General features: G+C 42.1%; 1 protein-coding gene across 8 annotated transcripts in view; it reads right to left on the reverse strand.

The window, feature by feature from the left end:
• The window catches only part of akap13 (A-kinase anchoring protein 13), a 190,987-nt gene that overhangs the window by 95,970 nt on the left and 73,733 nt on the right, over window positions 1-21,284 (reverse strand). For all 8 annotated transcript variants that reach the window (XM_050072194.1, XM_050072195.1, XM_050072197.1 and 5 more), the window contains 5 exons: window positions 20,136-20,239; window positions 18,132-18,318; window positions 16,009-16,186; window positions 13,915-13,974; window positions 2,565-2,745 (listed from right to left, as the gene is read on the reverse strand). In XM_050072194.1, the coding sequence (XP_049928151.1) occupies window positions 2,565-2,745; window positions 13,915-13,974; window positions 16,009-16,186; window positions 18,132-18,318; window positions 20,136-20,239 (710 nt within the window). The remainder of the gene's footprint in view (window positions 1-2,564; window positions 2,746-13,914; window positions 13,975-16,008; window positions 16,187-18,131; window positions 18,319-20,135; window positions 20,240-21,284) is intronic.

The following is a 21,284-nucleotide window of genomic DNA, read 5'->3' on the forward strand; positions in this document are numbered from 1 at the left end:
ACCACCACTGCCCTCTTCTGGTGTTTGTCAACCACCAGTATGTCCGGTTGGTTAGCCAGCAGCTGTTTGTCAGTCTGGAAGCTGAAGTCCCACAGGATCTTAGCCTTGTTGCTCTCAACCACCTTTGGTGATGTGTCCCATCGGGATTTGGGTACGTTGAGTCCATACTGGGTACAAATTTTCCTGTACACTATCCCAGCCACTTGGTTGTGCCTCTCCATTAGGGATGCACCGAAATGAAAATTTGTGGCCGAAGCCAAATATTATTAAAAGCTTGGCCGAATACCGAGTACCAAATACCGGATATCATTGTTTAGTTTTTCATTAGTTTTTGCAGATGAACCCCCTCCAGATTAGTGTTGTCACGGTACCGAAATTGGGACCCACTGTATGATACCAATGAAAATATCATGGTTCTGAGTAGTATCACAACACCACAGCGAAAATGAGGCAGATGTGCCTTTTGTCATTTATAAAAAGATAAATCTCTTTTCTATAATACATCAATGATATTTCAATGGAATAAATTACTTATTGACTTTTTCATACTTCAAAAACAGCATCAATCAGTGATTATCATAGGGGGGATCAAAATAAAATAAACAAATAAAATAAAAATCAGCCAGCCACCCTCCTCCCCTGACAAGTCCCTTCATAAGTAACGAACAGTCCCTAAAGTGTGGTGAGGTTTGTGGGCCGCTACTGCCAGAAAGAGTAATGTGAACAGCTCGTTTCTCCTCTGACACGTCACATACCTGTGTTCGGCTGGCTCGGCTGTTCAGGTACTTCTGGGAAGTCATGATGCCAAGAAGAGGATATTATTGGAACCGACTTCTCCGCCACTGGTAAGCCGATGGCCGCCGTATTTGACAGGAATACATTACTGTCTGTGTCTGTGACCCCCGTTCAACCCACAACCGGTGGGATTCGCCTTTTGTTTCTGCTGGTGGTTGAAATCTGTAGGCTGCTCGCACAGCGTGCTGAATGATTTAAGCCTATTTTGCTCGCTCAAAACTATTTTTAGTCGCAAATGCAGTGATGGACGGATCGCCACACTGCCGACATTTTATTCCACCCGTCACGGCACGCCGTTTGATTGCGTTATCAAAACACGCCACTATTATTAGGCCTTGCTTTTAACTTATTCCACCGAATACCGAATGTGTGTTTTTTTGCAATATTCGGCTGAATATATTCGGTTACCGAATATTAGGTGCATCCCTACTCTCCATGTACGCTGATCCTGCTTGCATCTTACACCCTGCCACTATGTGCTGGACCGTCTCAGGGGCATCTTTGCACAGCCTTCACTTTGGGTCTGATCTGCTGCGGTAGACCCTGGCCTCTATGGCTCTTGTGCTTTGGGCCTGTTCTTGTGCTGCGACGATTAGTGCCTCTGTGCTGTCTGTCAGTCCAGCATTCTACAGCCACTGGAAGTTCTTCTTGATATCAGCCACTTCCTCAATCTGACGGTGGTATGCACCATGTAGTGGCTTGTCCCTCCATGTTGTTTGCTCCTCCACCTCTTTGTTCTCATCTGGTTTCTGTTGTCTGGGGCATTCACTTAGTAGCTCATCCTTTGGGTCCCTTTTCTTGATGTATTCCTGGAGTTTGGTTGTTTAATCCTGGATAGTGGCTCTGATGCTTACTAGTCCTCGGCCTCCCTCTTTCCGCTTAAGCCTCAGGGTGCTGGACTTGGGGTGGAACCCTCCATGCATGGTGAGGAGCTTTCTTGTCTTGATATCTGTGGCTTCTATCTCCTCCTTTGGCCAGCTTATGATCCCAGCTGGGTTTCTGATGACTGGCAGTGAGTACATGTTGATGGCTCAGACCTTGTTCTGACCATTCAGCTGACTTCTCAGGACTTGCCTCACTTTCTGGAAGTATTTGTGGTTGTGGTCGACTTCCTTGTGGCCTCCTCATGATTTCCCAAGGTACTTGTAGCTGTCATGATATCTCCTATGTTGCCCTCTGGTAGGTCAACCATATATGCAGCAAAGGGCTGTAGGTTGGAATAGAACCTGCTGCAGCTGCAGCAAGGACAAAGCCTTTGTACATGGGGCACCTGCACTCTCAGGTGGGCTAATGGGCAATATAATCTTACCTAGAAAATTCATGGTTTTGTTACTGAAGAGACCTGGTTTTATGTGCATTAGAGCAAAATAATGTTCTGTTAATCCGAATGAAGCTCTTTTTTATAAAAACAGCATCTGGTTCCAAGCTTAGACAAACATCCCAGAGTTGTGGAACAGAAAACTCCTTTGTGGTTCAACAGAGCTATTGGGAGTAAATTTGGGCAAATTATTGTGTATACTCCTCTTATCTTTTATTCTGAAAAACCCAACATGACCAGGAAGATAGATTTAGCTTTTTCCTGTGCTCACTGCAATTTGTTTCTAGGGGATGCATGAATGCTTACAAACACCAAAGTGAAGCGTGAATGTTTAAGCTCCAGCTGAGCTGCTGCCCGCAGGCTGCTCACCAAACTCATTTCGCATATAAGAATTCATAGGTCTTTTTGCCAGGAGGCTCAAGTCCATCAGAAAGAATATAAACACACACACCTGGCTATCGATGCTGCTTCCGTCTCTTTCCTGCTCCTCCTCAGTGAGGGAAACCAATGAGCCTCTCTCCTGGCTGTCCAGATGTAAACTCGTCCCAGTAGACCTCTCCTCCTGATCACTGACGCTTGGACACTGAGTCTGGACCGATCCCTTCTCCACCTCTAGACCCTCCAGGCTGTAGCTGGGTGCAAGGAGACAACACAGACATATAACCAGTGGCGCCGTATAGAGACAGAGCGCAACGCGTCATAATCTGAAAGCCACGCCCCCAAAGGAGAAACGAAGCCTGCTTTCCCCTCCGCTTCTTCGCTCGTTCGCTGTCATTCTGCCTCCGCAGCCGCGCCTTCAAGTCTCTGCAACTGAATTGCTAGCTAGCTAGCTAAAATTATTACCTAAAGCTAACTAATATTTAGCTAATAATAAGATGGCAAAGGATTATTTTAGTACGCTATGCCTACCAGAGAGGCAACGATATATTGATAAGCTTAATATTGCCGGTCTACCGCAGTGTCCATTCTCCTTACCTTGCTCGTCTTGGAAAAAACACAAGCAGAAATCAGTCAGTTAACTACATCGACCGCTACTCCCCCATCTCCACATTCTCCCCTTACTGCAGTCCGAGCATGATGTGGAGATTCTTTTTTAAGAAGATGAGCATTTCCGCATGCTCAGCCGTCAGCCTGATAAAAGCTAAGCTCTGGGTTTTTATTGGCCGTGCAGCCCACCACACAGCAACTTCTCGGCATTTGGACCTAGGGAAAACTCAACAGGCTGGAAACGGAGGGGGTAAGTGTGAGGGGGAAACGGGCCTCATTTCCCCTTTTGGGGCGTGACTTTCAGATTATGACGCGTTGTGCTCTGTCTCTATAAGGGGAAAAGTTAGGACAATTCAACCATCATCATTAAGATTTTTTTTTCAAATATAGTAATAAAACTAATGATCTCTTTGTTTTTACTTGTTTTTGGCAGTAAAAGTTATATATCCCCATTGACCAAAAAGTAAACATCCATATTGGCTGACCACCCCCCTGTATCTGCATGAAATGGTTTGGTCCTGCCTTAGCGCACTGACGATGATGGTGCCTAGTAGCAGTCAGCAGTTGCGCTAGATCGCTACAGTCTCCCAGAAAAAGTTGCAAAAAAACTTCAGTGATTTTGGTGCCCTCAGAAAACAGCATTTTTTCCATATTTCTACTCTTTCTTCTCATTTATTATCAAAATTTAAGAGATTAGTGCTTTGAATAAAACATATGTTAGAATATTACTCAAATTACAAATATTTTTTCTTTTGAAGTCAAAATATGCATTTTAGCATGCTAGCAAACAGCCCACATGCTGCATCAATACAGTCGCTGCATAGCATTGTTCATTGCAATGACATAAAGCATGATAAGCATGTATAGTTTACATTTTTGTATGCAGAATATATTATTATACTGTTAAATAGATAATAAATGTGTATATTTATTCATATTTATTTTTTAATTAACATTTTTACCAAGTGGGCTTAAAGGGTACACTAGCAAAAAAATCACACTGTTCAGGGTGGATGTAAATGAGTATAGCTAATTACTTCAGTGCGTGATCAATTGATACTTTCCATGTTATGTTAGTGCAGCATATATAGATTCATTTCATATAGTTGTTTTGTTAATGTCATGTATGTAGAATAAAATATTCTGAATTTTAACCAGAAATTCACTTATGTTCCCTTTAAGCCCACCTGCTCCCATTAAGCCCACTTGACAGTTTCAATGGAGATTTTCTCCCTTTTGACTTTTGAACCATTTTCCTGTCTAACTTTGACCTCACCTAATCAATCAGCTCCATAATTCAGATACTTAAATATCATTATATCATCCATTATTCTCCTTGAAATATTAGTATTGAACCTGGAAACTGTTTTTCTTTTAGTCATTAGGTCTTCAGAAATCTTGATAAAAACATCTCCACTTTCAACCAGCTGGCTGGACCAGAAATTTTGGCCAATTCTAAATGCCAACAGTACAAGGTATGATAGAAATACAGACAAAATGACAACACATATTGAAAGATGAAGTATTGAAAATTAATTTCCATTACAATTTTGATTTTGTTCATGAATAGTTTTTTGGTACATTCCAAAAAGTTTCACTTTTTCTGTGTTCACAACACAGCAAAAGGACTGATCATGCCTATTTCAAATGACATTTACAGGTCAGAGGATAGGAGTGGAGAGAAAATGAAAATAGCTATTGAGAGCTAAGAGATTACAGATTTTAATAGAACAAGTTTGGATTCTTAAGATTTTTAAATATATATATATTGATCAACAAATCATGAAGTGGGCTTATTTGGAACACCCATGGGCTTAAAGTGTACATTAAGTACCCATTAAGCCCATGCCAGACTTTTGACATATTTTGACAAATTAAACAATAAAAGCATTAAAAATTGGTATAAATGAATTATTGACACTTCAAATGTTTGTTTGTTTTAACTAAAATTTTCTCACTTAAATTCGGGCGGTATATATTAAAAATGTCTGAAAAGCAGATTTGGTGGGCTTAATAGGGACGTTTACCCTAGTCTGTGAGTGGTAGAAATGAACCTGTTAGCTTAATGTCCATAGTGAAATAAGCTAGCTACAGATGACGAAGCCTACATTTCACTTCTTTTTAACCTACATTTAATCCATCCATCCATCCATTTTCTAACCGCTTATCCTCTTAAGGGTCGCGGGGGGGCCGGAGCCTATCCCAGCTGACATTGGGCGAGAGGCGGGGTACACCCTGGACAGGTCACCAGACTATTGCAGGGCAGACATGTAGAGACAGACAACCATTCACACTCACATTCTCACCTATGGACAATTTAGAGTCACCAATTAACCTAATCCCCAATCTGCATGTCTTTGGACTGTTGGAGGAAGCCAGGGTACCCGGAAAAAACCCACGCTGACACGGGGAGAACATGCAAACTCCGCACAGAAGGGCTCCCACACCCGGGATCAAACCAGGAACCCTCTTGCTGTGAGGCGACAGTGCTAACCACCACACCACTGTGCCTCCCCAGGGCCCCCCTACATTTAATCAGTGCAGGTAAATGTTAAGCAAGATATTCCTATTAAATCAGCTGTCCCTGCCCCTTTTACCAGACTCAACAACAGATGAGTCAGAAGCAGCAGTCCTGTCTGCCCATAACTTTACCCCTCCCCGTCCCAATGAAGAAGGTGAGCAACACTGTGTTGAATGACATGCCAATTAGCATCATTGCAGGGAGTCTCTGCAATTTCTCTCTCTCTCTCTTGCTCTTTTTACCATTACCAAAAAAAAAAAGAAAAAAAAGACAGAAATTCAAACAAATTATTTTTCCACATAATGCTTATTATGAAACAAAAACAGCCTACACCTGTCTGTACTGGATGTTGGACAGTTGGAAACAGTAAGTAGTCTAACTCAGCCTGTATTAAAGTTACAGGCAATATTAAAATAATCCAGTTAGATGCTTTCATTTAGATTGAATTATGGCCGTTAAATACAGACTATAGATACAGACTTTATTATTCCCATGAAGGGCAATTTATTTGAGCAGCTTGCACACTAGAGTTTAGATCAGGCCCAAAAAAATCCAGCCCGACTCGGCCCGAGCCTGTGCACGTTTTGTCCGGGACTGGCCCGGCCGTCCAATTAACTGTAATTATGGGCCTGAGCCCGATTTAAACCCGACATTTTTCAGTGAGTTGGCTGTTATAATTAAGAGTATTAAACCACAATTCTTGTTATATGAATGACATAAATAGGATCTTGATGAATGGCGCAACACGGAAGCATAATTATGTAATAAAACAGGTGTTTATTTTAGGATCCAGGTGGTGAAGGGCTGTGCGCGCACAATGTTCCAACAGGGGACAGCCCTCCATTCCGAAACACCGCCGTTGCGAACCGCCCCCACTCCGAAATTGATTTTCAAGTCCATACTGAGTTTCCTGCATCAAATACTGCCGCCCGCTCTCCGGCCGCACTCGCACAATTCTGAAATTCGTTGTACTACAAAAGCTTGAAATGAACGTTCAACTCATTGTTTTTTATTGAAAATATGTCACTGTCTTCATTTATTATGTATAATTTCGCTAGCAGCAAACACATTTAAAGGAGACGCTTGTCAAGTCTTTTTACGCGCACTGTCCATGGTGCTGAAATCCTCACTGCAGCCACCGCTCCTACTGACAGCAGACCGGGGGAGAAAAAAAGACATTTCTTTGCTCTGTGCTTTCAGAAAATAATCAGGGTTAGGGTAAGAAAGACAGCAGTCCCACTGTGTTTGCCAGGGCATATCAGGCTGTGTGATTATGCACAAAGATTGGTTTAACGCATTGGAGCAATTTCATACAATTGCGGACATTTAACATGATAAACTAATTTCAATTCAACATGGTCATTTGCTTAGAGGATTCAGCTGAAGCATAATGAGTGTTATATGTCATTAAGATGAAGTATTTGCTTGTTTTGTGGTTAATTATGCACATGATCCGTTTGACCCCATCATGTGGTCCGTTCGTCCCTGCAGACAGGGGCAAAAGGATCAATGCGCAGCTTCCATTTCCTTTGCATCCGTCTCGTTCATTCAAACTTTGTAAACACGGTTGGGATTTGTAAGGGACATGTATGCTGCTCACTATAAAATGTGTTTATTATAAATAAATGCATCTCTGTGCAGAGAGGGAAATATTAAAAAGTGATCCGTTCATTCAGAATTGTGCGAGTGCGGGCGTCAGTGTTTGATGCAGGAAACTCAGAGAAATATGGACTTAAAAATCAATTTTGGAGTGGGGGGGTTTCAGAACGGCGGGGTTTCGGAATGGAGGGGTTGTACCCAATATTCAAAATAGCGGGGCCTTTAGAAAAAATGGGATGGGTTTCGGAAAGGCGGGGTGTAACCGTTGCAGGATTGTAACTAACTTTGTATGACACATAAAGTTACAACAAAGTGTGGTTTAATATAACTTTTTATAATACATAGCCTATAACATTTCATTATCAAATCATAGCTTTAAAAAAAACAAAAACAAAAAACGTCATGGGGTGGGTCCCGGCCCGACCCGGCTTGGGCCTGCGGGCCGGCTTGGGCTGGGCTCAGGCAGAGGATCTAAGCTCTATTGCACACACACACACACACACACACACACACACACACACACACACACCAAAAAAAACCAAAAAAAAACCAAACATGTATGTATGTAATGTATGTAATCTAGTGGTGGTGATACAGAACTGTAGGTAATTTGGGTCAATGTTCTGTAGGATTTAGTGTTGTTCATTTATTGGTATATGGCATAATTTAATATACAGTATATACCGTATATCACATGCATTGTGTACATCCTACAGAGCCAGGGCTCTCTCAGGTTTGGTGAGGAAGAAGTGTGGAAGTGGAGGAAGAAGGGAAAGACAGTAACAGTGCAGATGATGATGATGATAGTAGTACCTCCATGAGGCCTTTTAATTCCATTTTCCATTTCAACTTTATTTTCTTGTTGGTATATGTGCAGCTAAGTTAAAGCTTAGTTTCATTATTTAGATGGTAAGGGCCTGTCCCAATACCCCCCCTTAGTCCTACCCCTTGGCCCTACCCCTACATTTGCGCGTTCCCGCGAGGGGTAGGGGTGTCCCAATTCCTTTTTGCGTGTAGGGCTAGGGGGCATAACGAGGGGTAGTGGGTATGAAACTAGCCCTTCAGAGTGAGGGATTTCAGATGCTGACTTGCCAGCAAGGGATAGACGTCGCCATGGCTACCACCGAGCAAGAGACGGGGACAAAAGTTCATACATAGCTAACGTTACCGCCGTCAGGTTGCTTGTTAGCTCGCTAGCTAGCTCACACTATCTGGCATCTGTCCTGATCTGCAAAATTGTCGGATTTTTCACATTACAATAACACGCCAGCTAGTATAACTTTGGAAATGTAGATGGCTCGCAGCCTTCTGTTTAAAATAGTTACGTATGCGTGAACGTAACCGACGCGGTGACGTAGTGAGTGGTGTCCCAATTCCTAGGGAAAGATTTCAACCCCTACCCCTCGTTGCTTCATTTCGAGGGCCAAGGGGTAGTGGGCAATGGCTAGGGGTAGTGGACATGGGGAGGTATTGGGATTGGGCCTAAAGATGGCCTTTAGCACATTTTTTATGGCGGCTTTTAATCTTGCATCAAATAGTGAATTGCATACTGTATGCAGACTGTTGCATACATGTAAACTCACTAGCAGTTAATATTGTACTGGTAGTATTGAACTACAAGAAGCAATACAGTTGAAAGCAGTTATGTAAAGCTTAGATTAGAGATGTGGTGACAACAGCTGTGCAGGGGGGGTCCAATGTGATTTTTTCTCATGGGGCCCAAAATTCCTGGCAGCGCCCCTGCATATAACTATCATGTCCTTTTACATGTTGGGCTAAGCAGCAGGACTGGTTTACATTTCTGAATGTGTTTTACATTCTAGTTAATGCTTTGGCCGCTGAGGGAAACCTATACTGATTACCTTCTCTTGTCTATTTGCTCCTTATCAAGACAACACAGGTTGGATGGACACTAACTCATACTGGAGAAAGTGAAAGATGGAGGGGTGAAGGGTGAATAATAGAAAGACAAGAGATGTGCAAAAGAGATACATACTTGATGAAAGGATGTTTTAAACCTAGAATGAGATTGAGAAGATAGATTAATGATGGTGGCATTATGATAACAGGGTTGTCTCTGAATGATTAATGACTGACACCTTGTATCTATTAAAATGATGTGTGCACAACAGCATAAATGGATAAGTTAGGTGGGAGATGGTTAAGCTTACTAATCTTTATTATGGCCCAAGCACCAACTGTTGTGAGGACCCCATTGAAACTAAAGGAATTGTTATTAGGGCCCAAGCATTAACCGGTGCTTGGTGTCTATCTGCCTGAAATTCCTTATGCAGTCTCGGCCTCATGGCAGCTACGTCAAAAAATTGGATGTGAGAAAATGTCTTTATATTGCCCCCCTAGAAAATTCAACGAGGCAGTCCCTTTGATACATTTCACCTAGAGGTATGAAAAGTGGGAAGTACAGCTAACATCCCAAGACTTTCAAAATGCAAGACCTTGTCAACCGACATCCAGCTAACCTCCCCAACATGTAGGAAGGTGCAAGAGCCCATTCATCACCGTTTGCAGCTTTAATTAGTGCCTGAGCACTGACCCCAGGTAGTCACAAAGGCCCTATTGAAACTGAAGGAATTATTATTAAGCACAAAACAGTGCAAGGACCCTATGGAAGTGCAAGGAATCATTATTCTCTCATTATTATTCATATATATATCATTCTCTTGTTTGATAAAATTAAAAAAAAAAAGTAGCCCCCAAGTCAAGTTTCACGCAGATGTATGAAAATGAGAGGCACATGTAACATCCCAAAACTTACAAAAAAGCATTTTGGAGCCACATCCTAAACCCAACAGGAAGTCAGCCAATTTGAATTTACTAAGCAAATTGTCTGCATTTTTTTTTTTTGCCATTTACAGGGTCATACTTCAACAAAATTCTACAGATTTAATCCAATCAACTTCAAATTTGGTCAACTTCAAATTTGTGTGGTGTGGTCTATAATTGATATACAGCATCATGATGTATAGTCAGTGTCTCTTCTCTAGAACCACAGAGGTGATACAGGAAGTGGTACAAAATTTGCAATAGCTCATTTCCACTGCCCGCACTTCACACTGGAAATACCATCTCATTCTTGCATGCAGTGTCCGACTTTTAAAGAAATGTAAAAAACACATCAACCGGCGTCCTGCCAGATCCCCAACATAAGCAAAGCTGTTTTTTTTGAGTGTACATGGTACACTGATTCACTGAACAAGACTGGCTTACAAGTATTTCTGATGTGTTGTTAGATAGCTAACAAACTACAGCAGGGCTATTCAATTACTATTACAACTTGGCCGCATTTCAAAACCAGATCATGTCGATGGGCCACTTGTTTTTTGCATACATATATATATTTATACAGGCATGGCCCTCCTCAACATAATGCAGAAACAGACTAAAAAAGAGCTATCAATGCACAGAAGCATAATAAGTGACATTAACAGTATCTAATAACACACACTATCTCTCTACCACCATCTCCCTCTCTCTTCTCCTCCACACACACACATGCACACACCTCACCTCATTTAAAACCCAGTAATATCTGACTGGAATATAAATATTCCTCCTGACATCACAATACTGAGTGAAGAAAGTCACATTATCTCAGCATGAAGAAAAACATCAGTATCAGTCATAAATCCTACTCTCTGTCCCTCCTCTACTGAGGACACTCACTGTCTGCAGGTCGGCTGCCTCAGGTGCATCTTCAGATAAAGTGTTAGCCTACATACAGACAGCTTTCATTTTAGTTTGTCTTAACACTTTGCTGTTAGCACCGCGACTCACGAGCACGAATGAGAGACTGTGGACAGAGGGGGTTGAAATATTGCTTTCTACATGCTGATCACATGTATTGATAAAGTATTGGCTTGGCTGGCAGAGATTTTATCGCACTCACTTACAGTGACAAGTGTAGTTGACGTTAACTAGAGTCATCTTCAACTTTAAAAAGTAACGCCGATAATGGCGGAGCTTACTGTTATTACGGTCTTTATTAAACTTGCCTTGGGTTGTTTAATACCGGGTCTCGGTACCAATCCCTGCTCGGGCGTTTGATGAAGTCTCCTGGTTGGCCGGTGATAGATTGGTGTCAAACTGTTGTTATAGCCTGTCCGAGAATCCAGAATGTCATCGCATTTTTTTTTTCTCAAAAAAGACGCAGGTGTCAAAGCCGTGTCGACAGGAAAGAGGCAGAGGAGAAAACCGCAAAATCACCTGGGGCAGTGCGGACGGGGCATCAAGGCCACTGTGGCCTTAGGGCAGATATTTTTTTCAAGGGCCATGGCCCTAGTGGCCCTCGTGAAATTCCTGCCCTGGAGTCAACTACAGAAGGCTACATTAGCTAATAATATTACTAATGTTAGTGCTCTGCATTAGCTAGCTAGCTAATGTTAGCTAAATAAGATAGCTACGTTTCATGGCAAGTCAAATAGCTAGCTAACGTTATCTGATGTGAAGTGCTCAACATTAACGTTAGTGAGCAGCTGGACTGAATTTGTTTTAACCAGATTAGTTAAGTTGACTGCACCGATGTGGCAGGCCTTGGGTATGATAGTTTATAAAGGATTCCAATTTCAAATAAGTCATCAACCATCTATATGTGTTTAAAATAGCTGCTGAAATTAGCAAGGATTCTTTTTTTCATTTTGGGGGGCATTTTGCCTTTAATTGACAGGACAGTGAAGCGTGAAAGGGGGAGAGAGACAGAGGGAGTGACATGCAGCAAGGCGCCACAGGCCAAAGTCGAACCCGGGCCGCTGCGGCAAAAGCCCTGCATATGGGGCGTCTGCTCTATCCACTAAGGCACTAACGATCCATTAGTTGGAATGCTGTTGGCTAAAGTTGACATGCGGTCTTGTTAAACTGTTCAGTAAATGCTGATATTCCCTGAGATAAGCTCTCATTGTTTTCCTTTTGTGCAACATGTAATTTCATTCAGTAGGCTACAAAATCAAATGATGAGATGACTTACTGTACACATGTGATAAGACACCCCCCTCTTGTGTGTACACCCTCTTTTTGCTGCAGTCAGATCACCTGTATCTTACCGGGATACAGCAATGCTAGTTTCTGATTGGCTGATAGGTAGTTGTATGTTATTTTTTGATTGGCTGATGGGTAGCTGTGTCTTATTTTTATTGGCTGGAGTGTGGCAAGCTCTTGTTGAGCTCTACGGTAACCACAGCGTCTTGCAACACGTTCCACTACATATATAGCGTGTAACTTGGTGACGATATCATAATATTTTTTTTTTATGCATGAGAAATACCAGGTGTGGCGGGTGAGAGTGTGAAAAGGTTAAAATGCATGAGTCACAGTCTTAAAGCGTGAGACTTGAGAGCCCTGTTGGAGTTCTCACCATGCCCTCTAAAGGGAAACAGGTTTCAGTTTGAGCGGCCGTTTTCCGTGTGGTCCTTGTGCTCGACGCGTCTCAGTTTATTAGCGCGTAACATTGTTTTTGGACAGTAAAAAGTGCAGGGGACCAAAACTGCCTCCTGAGAAGTGCTGTGAAACTGATTCCACAGTTAAAATTGATGCAGGCAGCCATTTGTCGGTACTCTAAGTTTACTTTATATATCTTTGTGCACTTGTCTGAAAGCTTACAGATATGGATGGAAAAAAGCAGTACCACCACAGATTGTAGAGGCAGTGTAATGTAATTCAAGCGAAATACAGCTATAGGAGACAACAAAAAATTTAAATAATGGTGAAACAATGAATCGGTAATATAGTGAAAAGTATTCTCCGTCCACATATCGCAATGTATTTAATGGCCTCACAGACCACCACCAGCTCCAACGCTGCCCCCGTTAAAACAGTACAATATTACGACCTCCTCCAGCATCGCCTCAATTGTTGTTGTGTGAAACTTTTGACTCTGTTCTCTAGTGCCATCTATTGGCTTTATCTATGCCATCAGAAAGAATGTATGGCTGTATGAGGGCAGTGACATTTACAACGTTAGAAACAGATGTATCTATTTTCGTATGTAAAGAGAATATAAATGAGCCTTTAGTCCTACCAGATGGTGTGGAGCTACTTCTTTTATTCTATTAATGACTTTTCCACTTTTCCATTGAAGACCATGCATGGTACTGGGAGTGTGTTTTTGAGAGCGTGTGTGTGTGTGAGTGTGAGTGAGTGTGTGTGTGTGTGTGTGTAGAATTAATGTCATGTGAGCAGTCTGAGACTGCAAAGCTGACTCAGTCACTGTAGTCCAGTCATAAAAGACAAGAATGCTAAACTTGCTTGACTGCTATGAAGGAGAATAATGGTATTCTAATCGTGTTTTGAGAGCTTCAGAAATTGTTACTAAATACTGTTGGACTCACTTTGTTATTTAGTTTGGTACAAATGAAGCACACACTCATCTATCTACACACACAAATGTCATCATTTCTACATTCTGGTTTTTAGACACTTTTTCCATCATGCGTCTAAACTGCTGTGGTCATCAGTGACTAATGTGAGCATGAAAGAACTCCATGAAATCAGAGCTGTGTTACTGTCTTTCTTGTGTGAGAAGGTCTGGACAGGGACTCACTAACATATCAGTGTCTTATATAGCCAGTCTTTTGGCTTTTTCACACAATACACAGCAGTATGAAGAAGAAGAATGTGGACACATTAACAAACAGAGTGATGTGTGATGTGTGGGTGAAGCAGGTGACGGATGAAGGTGTACCTTCTCCTGTGAAGGGGGGGCTTAGCTCTCTTCACCTCTCCTGACAGACTCTTCAGTGAGCTGAAAAAAGGGACAGATGGACTGTTAGTGGAAATAAAAAAAGGATGGGATAGACTGATCGCATTTTAACATGGGGGTCTATGGGGATTGACTGGCTTCTGGAGCCACCCTCAAGCGGCCAATAGATGAACTGCATGTTGGCTTCACTTTTTTTTTTTTTTTTTTAGCCTCGGAAGTTGCCAGTTGGATTTCACCCGTTTAGAATAGTCAACTTTGCGGAAAAGCTACAGTAATTGGACAAAAATGCAAGGTTTCACAAAATTCACAAGGACTGGCTGAATTTGCATTAACCATTGCAACTGTAACATTGCAACATCCTGGAGGGACTGATTTATGACACATAGGGCTCTAGTTTCCTGGCGCAGCGCAGGGTGGCGCAGGGTGGCGAACCCCGCGCAGAGCTAGTTTCGAGCAGCGCAACCTGAGGCGCGCTCAGTTTGGTAGTTTAGCAGACCGAGGTGCGCTGAGATGGGTGTGGCGGCGCAGCAGGGGGAGGTGTTCGACAGATCCAGCTTGGCGCAGTGACAGTTTCGTGCCAAAAGGCTTCGCTGAAGGTGCGCTAAAAGCTCGCCAGCTGAAACCAGGTCTACTGTCAACGCAGGCGGAGCGCAGCCGGTGTAAGCCGAAGTTTGGCTGACCGGCGGACAGTGCGCACACGTCACCAAAACAGGCAGGTTTCCAGAATATCAGGCACATTAACAATGCAATAAATACCCAAAAAAACACTATTCAATGCAACTATCTGCAATCAGCACATAAATGTATCTCTATATCGACTGTCCCGTCACATCTGATGTCAGATCAAAGGGGATTGGCACCGTTTGGCACGTTTGGCACGTGTAATGGAAACCCAACCTGATTTGATTAACACAGCTGCAAACTAATGAGTTCACATCCCTCTCAGCCAACCACAAACAGCCACAGCATCAGATAGGGAGTATATATTCAGCATCTGTCATCTTAGAAAAGTCAAAAGAAAAGAAACAGAGTGAGACTGCTTGTTCTGCTGGAGGTCTGCTTGCAGTTCCGTATATTCGGACACTGCGAGCTTGGACCTCCCGGACCAAAACATCAGTTTCCTCCTGGGAGAAGTTTGGCCATGTGACGCTGCTGCTCTCTTCTGCCATGGCGAATTGAGTAAACTCTCATTACGCCTTTGCATGGCGCATTTAAGGGCGAGGAGAGGGGCTCATTTGATTGGTGTGATGTGTGTAAAACCCACTCCACGCCTTCACGGTGTGCCAAACTTGCAAAATCCGCCTGGCCACACCCAGTTGACGAAGCGCAGGTGCCCGGTCTGTGAAACTACAGCCCATAATGTCTGAAACACAGACATGTCATTCTTGAGGAGCAACTTTGGGTAGAATAAATGTCTCCACCACAATATGTGTGCTTTTCTGAATAAAGTATTCAGATTCAGGAACATCCTTGTTTCATACAGAAGATAACCTGGCTGTAGTGTAGAGGATAATTTAGTGACTCCTCTATCAGAAATGTGCGGCTGTGTTCAGCTTGCTGCCTCTTTACTTTGACATGAATCAGCTCCATCTGTAACAGGAAGAGCAGAATCCATGACTACCAATGGAAACTAGTCTTCCACTCCACAAACACACTGAATGGTTCTTCCCACCAAACTACTTGGATAAAGTATCACATACGGTATTTCATCAACTATAATGGTGAATGTAGACAAATGAAGAATGCAGTGTGTTTCCACATCTGAATCTACAACATTGGAGAAGGTGACAGAAAAAACCGAGAGGAAACAGAGATCGGAGCAGATGAACACAAATGCTGTCAGACAGCCACAGCTGTTCAGAGGTCATGAAAGAGTTTCTCCCACCATACTAAAAGGGTGTGGGTGGGAAACTTTGGGGTGACTCTCACCCACTGTCTCTGTGGGACAAGATGGTCCTTTGATGGCTCTTTGAAGACTAACTAGTCCTGTGAGTTGCTTTGGACTTCAAGTTCCATGAGGACTAGATATTTTACAATCCTAACTTATAAAGACAGATTTTGTTGGAAAGCCAGTACCTGCTCTGTGTGATGTCAGTGTCTGCAGTGGCGTTGTTCCTGTTCAGCTCCCAGCTGTGACGACGCGGTGGAGACAAGGAACGGATGGTGGCTCGCAAGATGGCAGAGGAGACAGGATTTTCTGAAAGATGGTCTTTCTTCTCTTCTTCCTCTCCTCCTTCATCTGTCTCTCCTCTTCCTGGGATTTTAACAGAAATACAAAGCTATTATCCACAGTGACTCTTAAGAACAATATTACTTTTTAGGATTGTATTTGGGGCATTTATGCTTTTATTAGTTAGTGACAGTAGAGAGATGACAGGAAATGTGGGGAGAGGAGGGGAATAATATGCACCTGCCACGCAAACTGGGGCTGCGGTCAATAGTAAGCACCTTAAGTCCCTCACATCACCTTCCCTTTTGGATTAACTGAATGTATTATCAGATTGTGTACTGAAAAACACTGAATAGGCTATATATATATATGTATATATATGTATATACATATATATATATATATGTGTGTGTGTGTGTGTGTGTGTGTGTGTGTGTGTACAAGGCTTTAGGTTTGGTATGCATTACGTACCGAGTGATACATTGAACCATCCCACTACATTTGGAGAACAAAATACATACTTAAACTGTGTCTAATATAATGTTCTCCGTTCACAACAGGGCGGGCAACATGCTCTCTGCCCCTTCCACCCCCATACCAAAATAGTCCACTTCAGTGAGATACACTGGGAGGCAGCCCCACTAAGTGAGGGTCACTGCTAGATGGTTAGTAACACCATTCCAAGACCAGAAATAGAAGCAGGCCTGCTGTCAGGAGAGTCAAAGGGTACAGATGACCCTTACCCAAGGCCAAGGGGGGACCTATGAAAAGGTCTATGATTGACCCTTAGATGGGATCAAGTACAACAATTTACTGACTGACATCACTTACAAGTTATATGTATTTATATGATAAATAAGTGTCATTTTATAATTAAAACACATTTCAACATGCTGTCTGATACTCCTAACCCCCCACAGCTACTGTGAAATGGTGAGGTCCATCCATCATGGGTCAGGTGTGCAATACGCAGAACTAACAAATGCCATTAATATAAACATATGAGGCAGACTGCAGCCTGTTTTAAGTTTAGGGAACAAAAGCACGAGGTTAAGATTTGGACAATGAAAGCACGTGGTTAGGTTTAGGGAACAAAAGCATGCAGTTAGGTTTAGGGAATAAAAGCGTTTAATTAGTTTTAGGGAACAAAAGCACATAGTTAGGATTGGAGAACAAAAGCATTTGATTAGGTTTAGACAACAAAATAACGTGGTTAGGTTTAGAAAACAGAAGCATGTGGTTAGGTTTAGGGAACAAGAGCATTTGATTAGGTTTAAACAACAAAAGCATATGGTTAGTTCAAGACAACAAAAGCATGTGGTTTGGTTTAGGGAACAAAAGCAAATGGTTAGGCTTAGACAACAAAAGCATGTGGTTAGGTTTAGGGAACAAAAACAAATAGTTAGGTTTAGGGAACAAAAGCACAAGGTTAAGATTTGGACAATGAAAGCATGTGGTTAGGTTTAGGGAACAAAAACCCAGTTAGGTTTAGGGAATGAAAGCATGCAGTTAGTTTTAGGGAACAAAAGCACATAGTTAGGTTTAGAGAACAAAAGCATTTGATTAGGTTTAGACAAAATAATGTGGTTAGGTTTACACAACAGAAGCATGTGGTTAGGTTTAGGGAACAAGAGCATTTGATTAGGTTTTGAGAACAAAAGCATTTGATTAGGTTTAGACAACAAAATAATGTGGTTAGGTTTAGACAACAAAAGCACATGGTTAGGTTTCGGCAACAAAAGCAAGTGTTTAGATTTAGGGAACAACAAAAGTATGTGGTTAGGTTTAGAAAAAAATATTACAGTATGGCTAAAAATTCACATAGAAAGCCAACAGCGGCCTCCCAGGTGAAAGTCCAGGATTTGTTGGACCCATCCACCTCCCCTCCCACCTGCCACATAGGGACTTTCCAGCTCCTTATATTACCTTGTTACCAGTAGTATTATATATTATTAAGTTCCTGGATTTCTTTTGAAAAATAAGAACAGCCTCTGTTAGAAAACATGAGAAAATAAACAGTGTGCTGCACCTCTGTCCTCTGTTTCTGACTTCCAGGACAGCCTGGGGCTCTGAGGGGCCCCCTCATCAGGTGTGCCCACTGACAAAGCGCCCTCAGTGGGATTGAGAGCTTCCTGTGTCAATGCCTTATTTGTGGTTGAGCATGAAACACAAACCCCTCTGTCCTCGTGTTCAACACAGAAGGGGGGATCTTTAGGCTAGAAAGTGAAGGAAGACAGAGGTGATGAAGGTTATATTATTATAACATTAACAATCAGCAGGAAACATTATCAGTCACTGGAAAACACACTCTCATGCTTAAACTGAGGACTTCCCAAATACTCTAAATACTTCCTACAAACTTAGTCCAAGTTTCACCAAACACAAATTCTCTTGTCCTAAACTAGCCCTATAAGGACGTGACAATCAGAAAAGGCCTTCACTTTTTCATCTCTCTATACCTGAGGACACTTGCACACATACACTCCCACCACTACAATCCCCTCTATTGTTGTCCAAGTACCATCGTTCCCCTCAAAAGTTGAGTGGCAGATCTGGATGTGATTTAAAAAAATTTGTAAGACAAAGATCTGGGGGAAACAGCAGCCATGTGTTGTCTCTGGAGTTGCAGGATTATAAGGAAAGTGAGTGGAAAAGGTCTCTTCTGTGTCTCGTCTCTTTTTCTCTTCTCTGGAACAAGTGAGTCGCACTACAAAGCAACTGAAAACTAAAATGTCTCTCTGTAATAGCATGCACAAATGTTTTGCACACTTTACAGCCATGTGCTGAAATGTTCAACATAAATATCATTATATTATTATTAGGGATGTATCGGCCGCCGATATTAGCAAAAAACGTGCATCGGATCGGACTGCATGGAAAAATGCTGATCCAAGAAATCCGATCCAGTTTTTCATGGACTCCGATCCAGGTTTTCTGGCCAGCCCAGCACTCTGTAATTCAAGCAGTCCATTCCAGTGATCCGCTCCAGCACTTACTATCAATCCACCATGCCAGCATGCAGACACTCAGGAAACAGCAGCACTAGGCTGGCACTGACACTACAAAAATAACTGAAAAGGAAAGGCTGCATTGTTTGTTAAATGTCAGCAATGTCTTGTGGTGTTAATCTATTTTTTATTTATTAGGGGGCCAAAGCACAAGTGTGTGGAGTCTTGCTGTTATTTTAATTTCAATGTAAGACATTTTAAAGATTTCTTGTGCTGATTTATTTTCTATTTATTAAGGGGCCAAAGCAGCCAGAGCAAACCAGCTATATTTTTTATTTAATGTTAATGTTCAAGTTTAAAGTTTGTTTATTTAACCCTGTTCACAATAAACAGGTCAGTTTCTCATACCAACTGTTGTGGATCATTCTAACTAACCTGATTAAGTAGTTGTTCTTGTTAGAGTAATATCGCTTGATCAAACCTTTTCTAACATGACTGACATGACATGACTGCGCGCTTGGATCGGATCAGTATCGGTATCGGCCAAAACTCAAGGCTGTAATATCGGCATCGGATCGGAAGTGAAAAAGCTGGATCGGGACATCCCTAATTATTATTGATCGTTAGGGTTTAGGGTGTTCCCAGCCTCTCGCCAAATGTCAGCCGAGATCAGCTCCAGCCCCCCTGGGACCCTGAATAGGATAAGTGGTTACAGACACTGGATAGATCCTTGATGGACTATGTGGTCATTATCTACAGTCTTTGTATGGAACAGCTAATCGACTGGTTTTCCTCTGGTTCGTGCCAAGCTGCAGGGGGGGAAAGTGTTTGCTGTCTGTTGCGTAATACACCAACAGAGGTTTTCTCATCCAGGTTCATTTTAAAGAACAATAAAGGTAGACACTGCAGTTGCACTGTTATTTCTGATTTCTGACATAAATACAATGGGTCATGAATTTCAGCTGCTGTGTTGACAGAAAACCAGTGTTTATGTACTGTACCGCCAGAGATCTGAATGCAAGCTCAAAACCAGGAGCAAACACATTAACCTGTGTATGTGTGTGTGTGTGTGTGTGTGTGTGTACCTTTTTGAAGACACTGTCATCCAGTTTCACACTGACTTTGACACTGTCTTTGTCTCTGTGCAACAAACACACCGGCACACACTCCTCCCTGTCTGGATGGACATCTGGACAGAAAAAGGGGAGGAGATGAAACACAGTCAAAAACACCTGGCTGGGTCAGTGACAGTATTGATTTCATAGATGAAAACTATGACAAAAAACATCATAGTCACTGAACAGCAGCGATGCAAGCAGCCTACTTTCTTTTCCTGTGATGATGTGGTAAATATATGACAATAACTCTGCACTCTGCTGATAAAGATAATTATTTACAATTAACATTTAAAGAACTTATTAATATAAACCACAATATCTCCTCCTTGACTCAATGGGTCGGGTAACCTTGACTCAAGAGGCAGCTACAGCAGCTGCTCCAGCAGTCTGACCGTCAGTGGTGACTTTAAGGGCTCAAAATTCATGGAGGCATATGGCTGTGCTGACATTTTGGTAGTTTGATGTGTGCTGCAGTTTGCTATAAGGTGCATGTAATGCATACATCTGCTGTGTTCTATAATATTTTTCTCATTTTTTGGGTAAAGGAACATCCAAATAAAAATCTCCAAAAACTTCACGAACTCATTTAACTTATGTTTTGCTTTTCTGTTTCACTTTCATTCTGCAGTCTTCAACTTGTACTTGTGCATACATACGAAAATTCAGTTTGTATTTCAGGGGAAGGGTGGGGACCCTTACTGGATGATGTAATCAATTAACTAAACTCCATAAAAACCTGGATGAGCACCAATTTCCTGATGTTAAATTCAGACAAAACTGAAGTTATTGTTCTTGGCCCCAAACAACTCAGAGACTCTTTATCTGATGACATAGTTTCTCTAGATGGCATTGCTCTGGCCTCTAGCGCTACAGTAAGAAACCTCGGGGTAACATTTGATCAAGATTTGTCTTTTAATTCTCATTTAAAACAAACCTCACGGACTGCATTTTTTCATCTGCGTAATATTGCGAAAATTAGGCCTATCCTGACCCGAAAAGATGCAGAAAAATTGGTCCACGCTTTTGTTACCTCAAGGCTGGATTACTGTAACTCTCTATTATCAGGTAGCTCTAGTAAGTCCTTAAAAACTCTCCAGCTAATTCAGAATGCAGCAG

The sequence above is a fragment of the Epinephelus moara genome, chromosome 20 (assembly GCF_006386435.1).
Source record: "Epinephelus moara isolate mb chromosome 20, YSFRI_EMoa_1.0, whole genome shotgun sequence".
In the NCBI taxonomy this organism is placed as follows: domain Eukaryota; kingdom Metazoa; phylum Chordata; class Actinopteri; order Perciformes; family Serranidae; genus Epinephelus; species Epinephelus moara.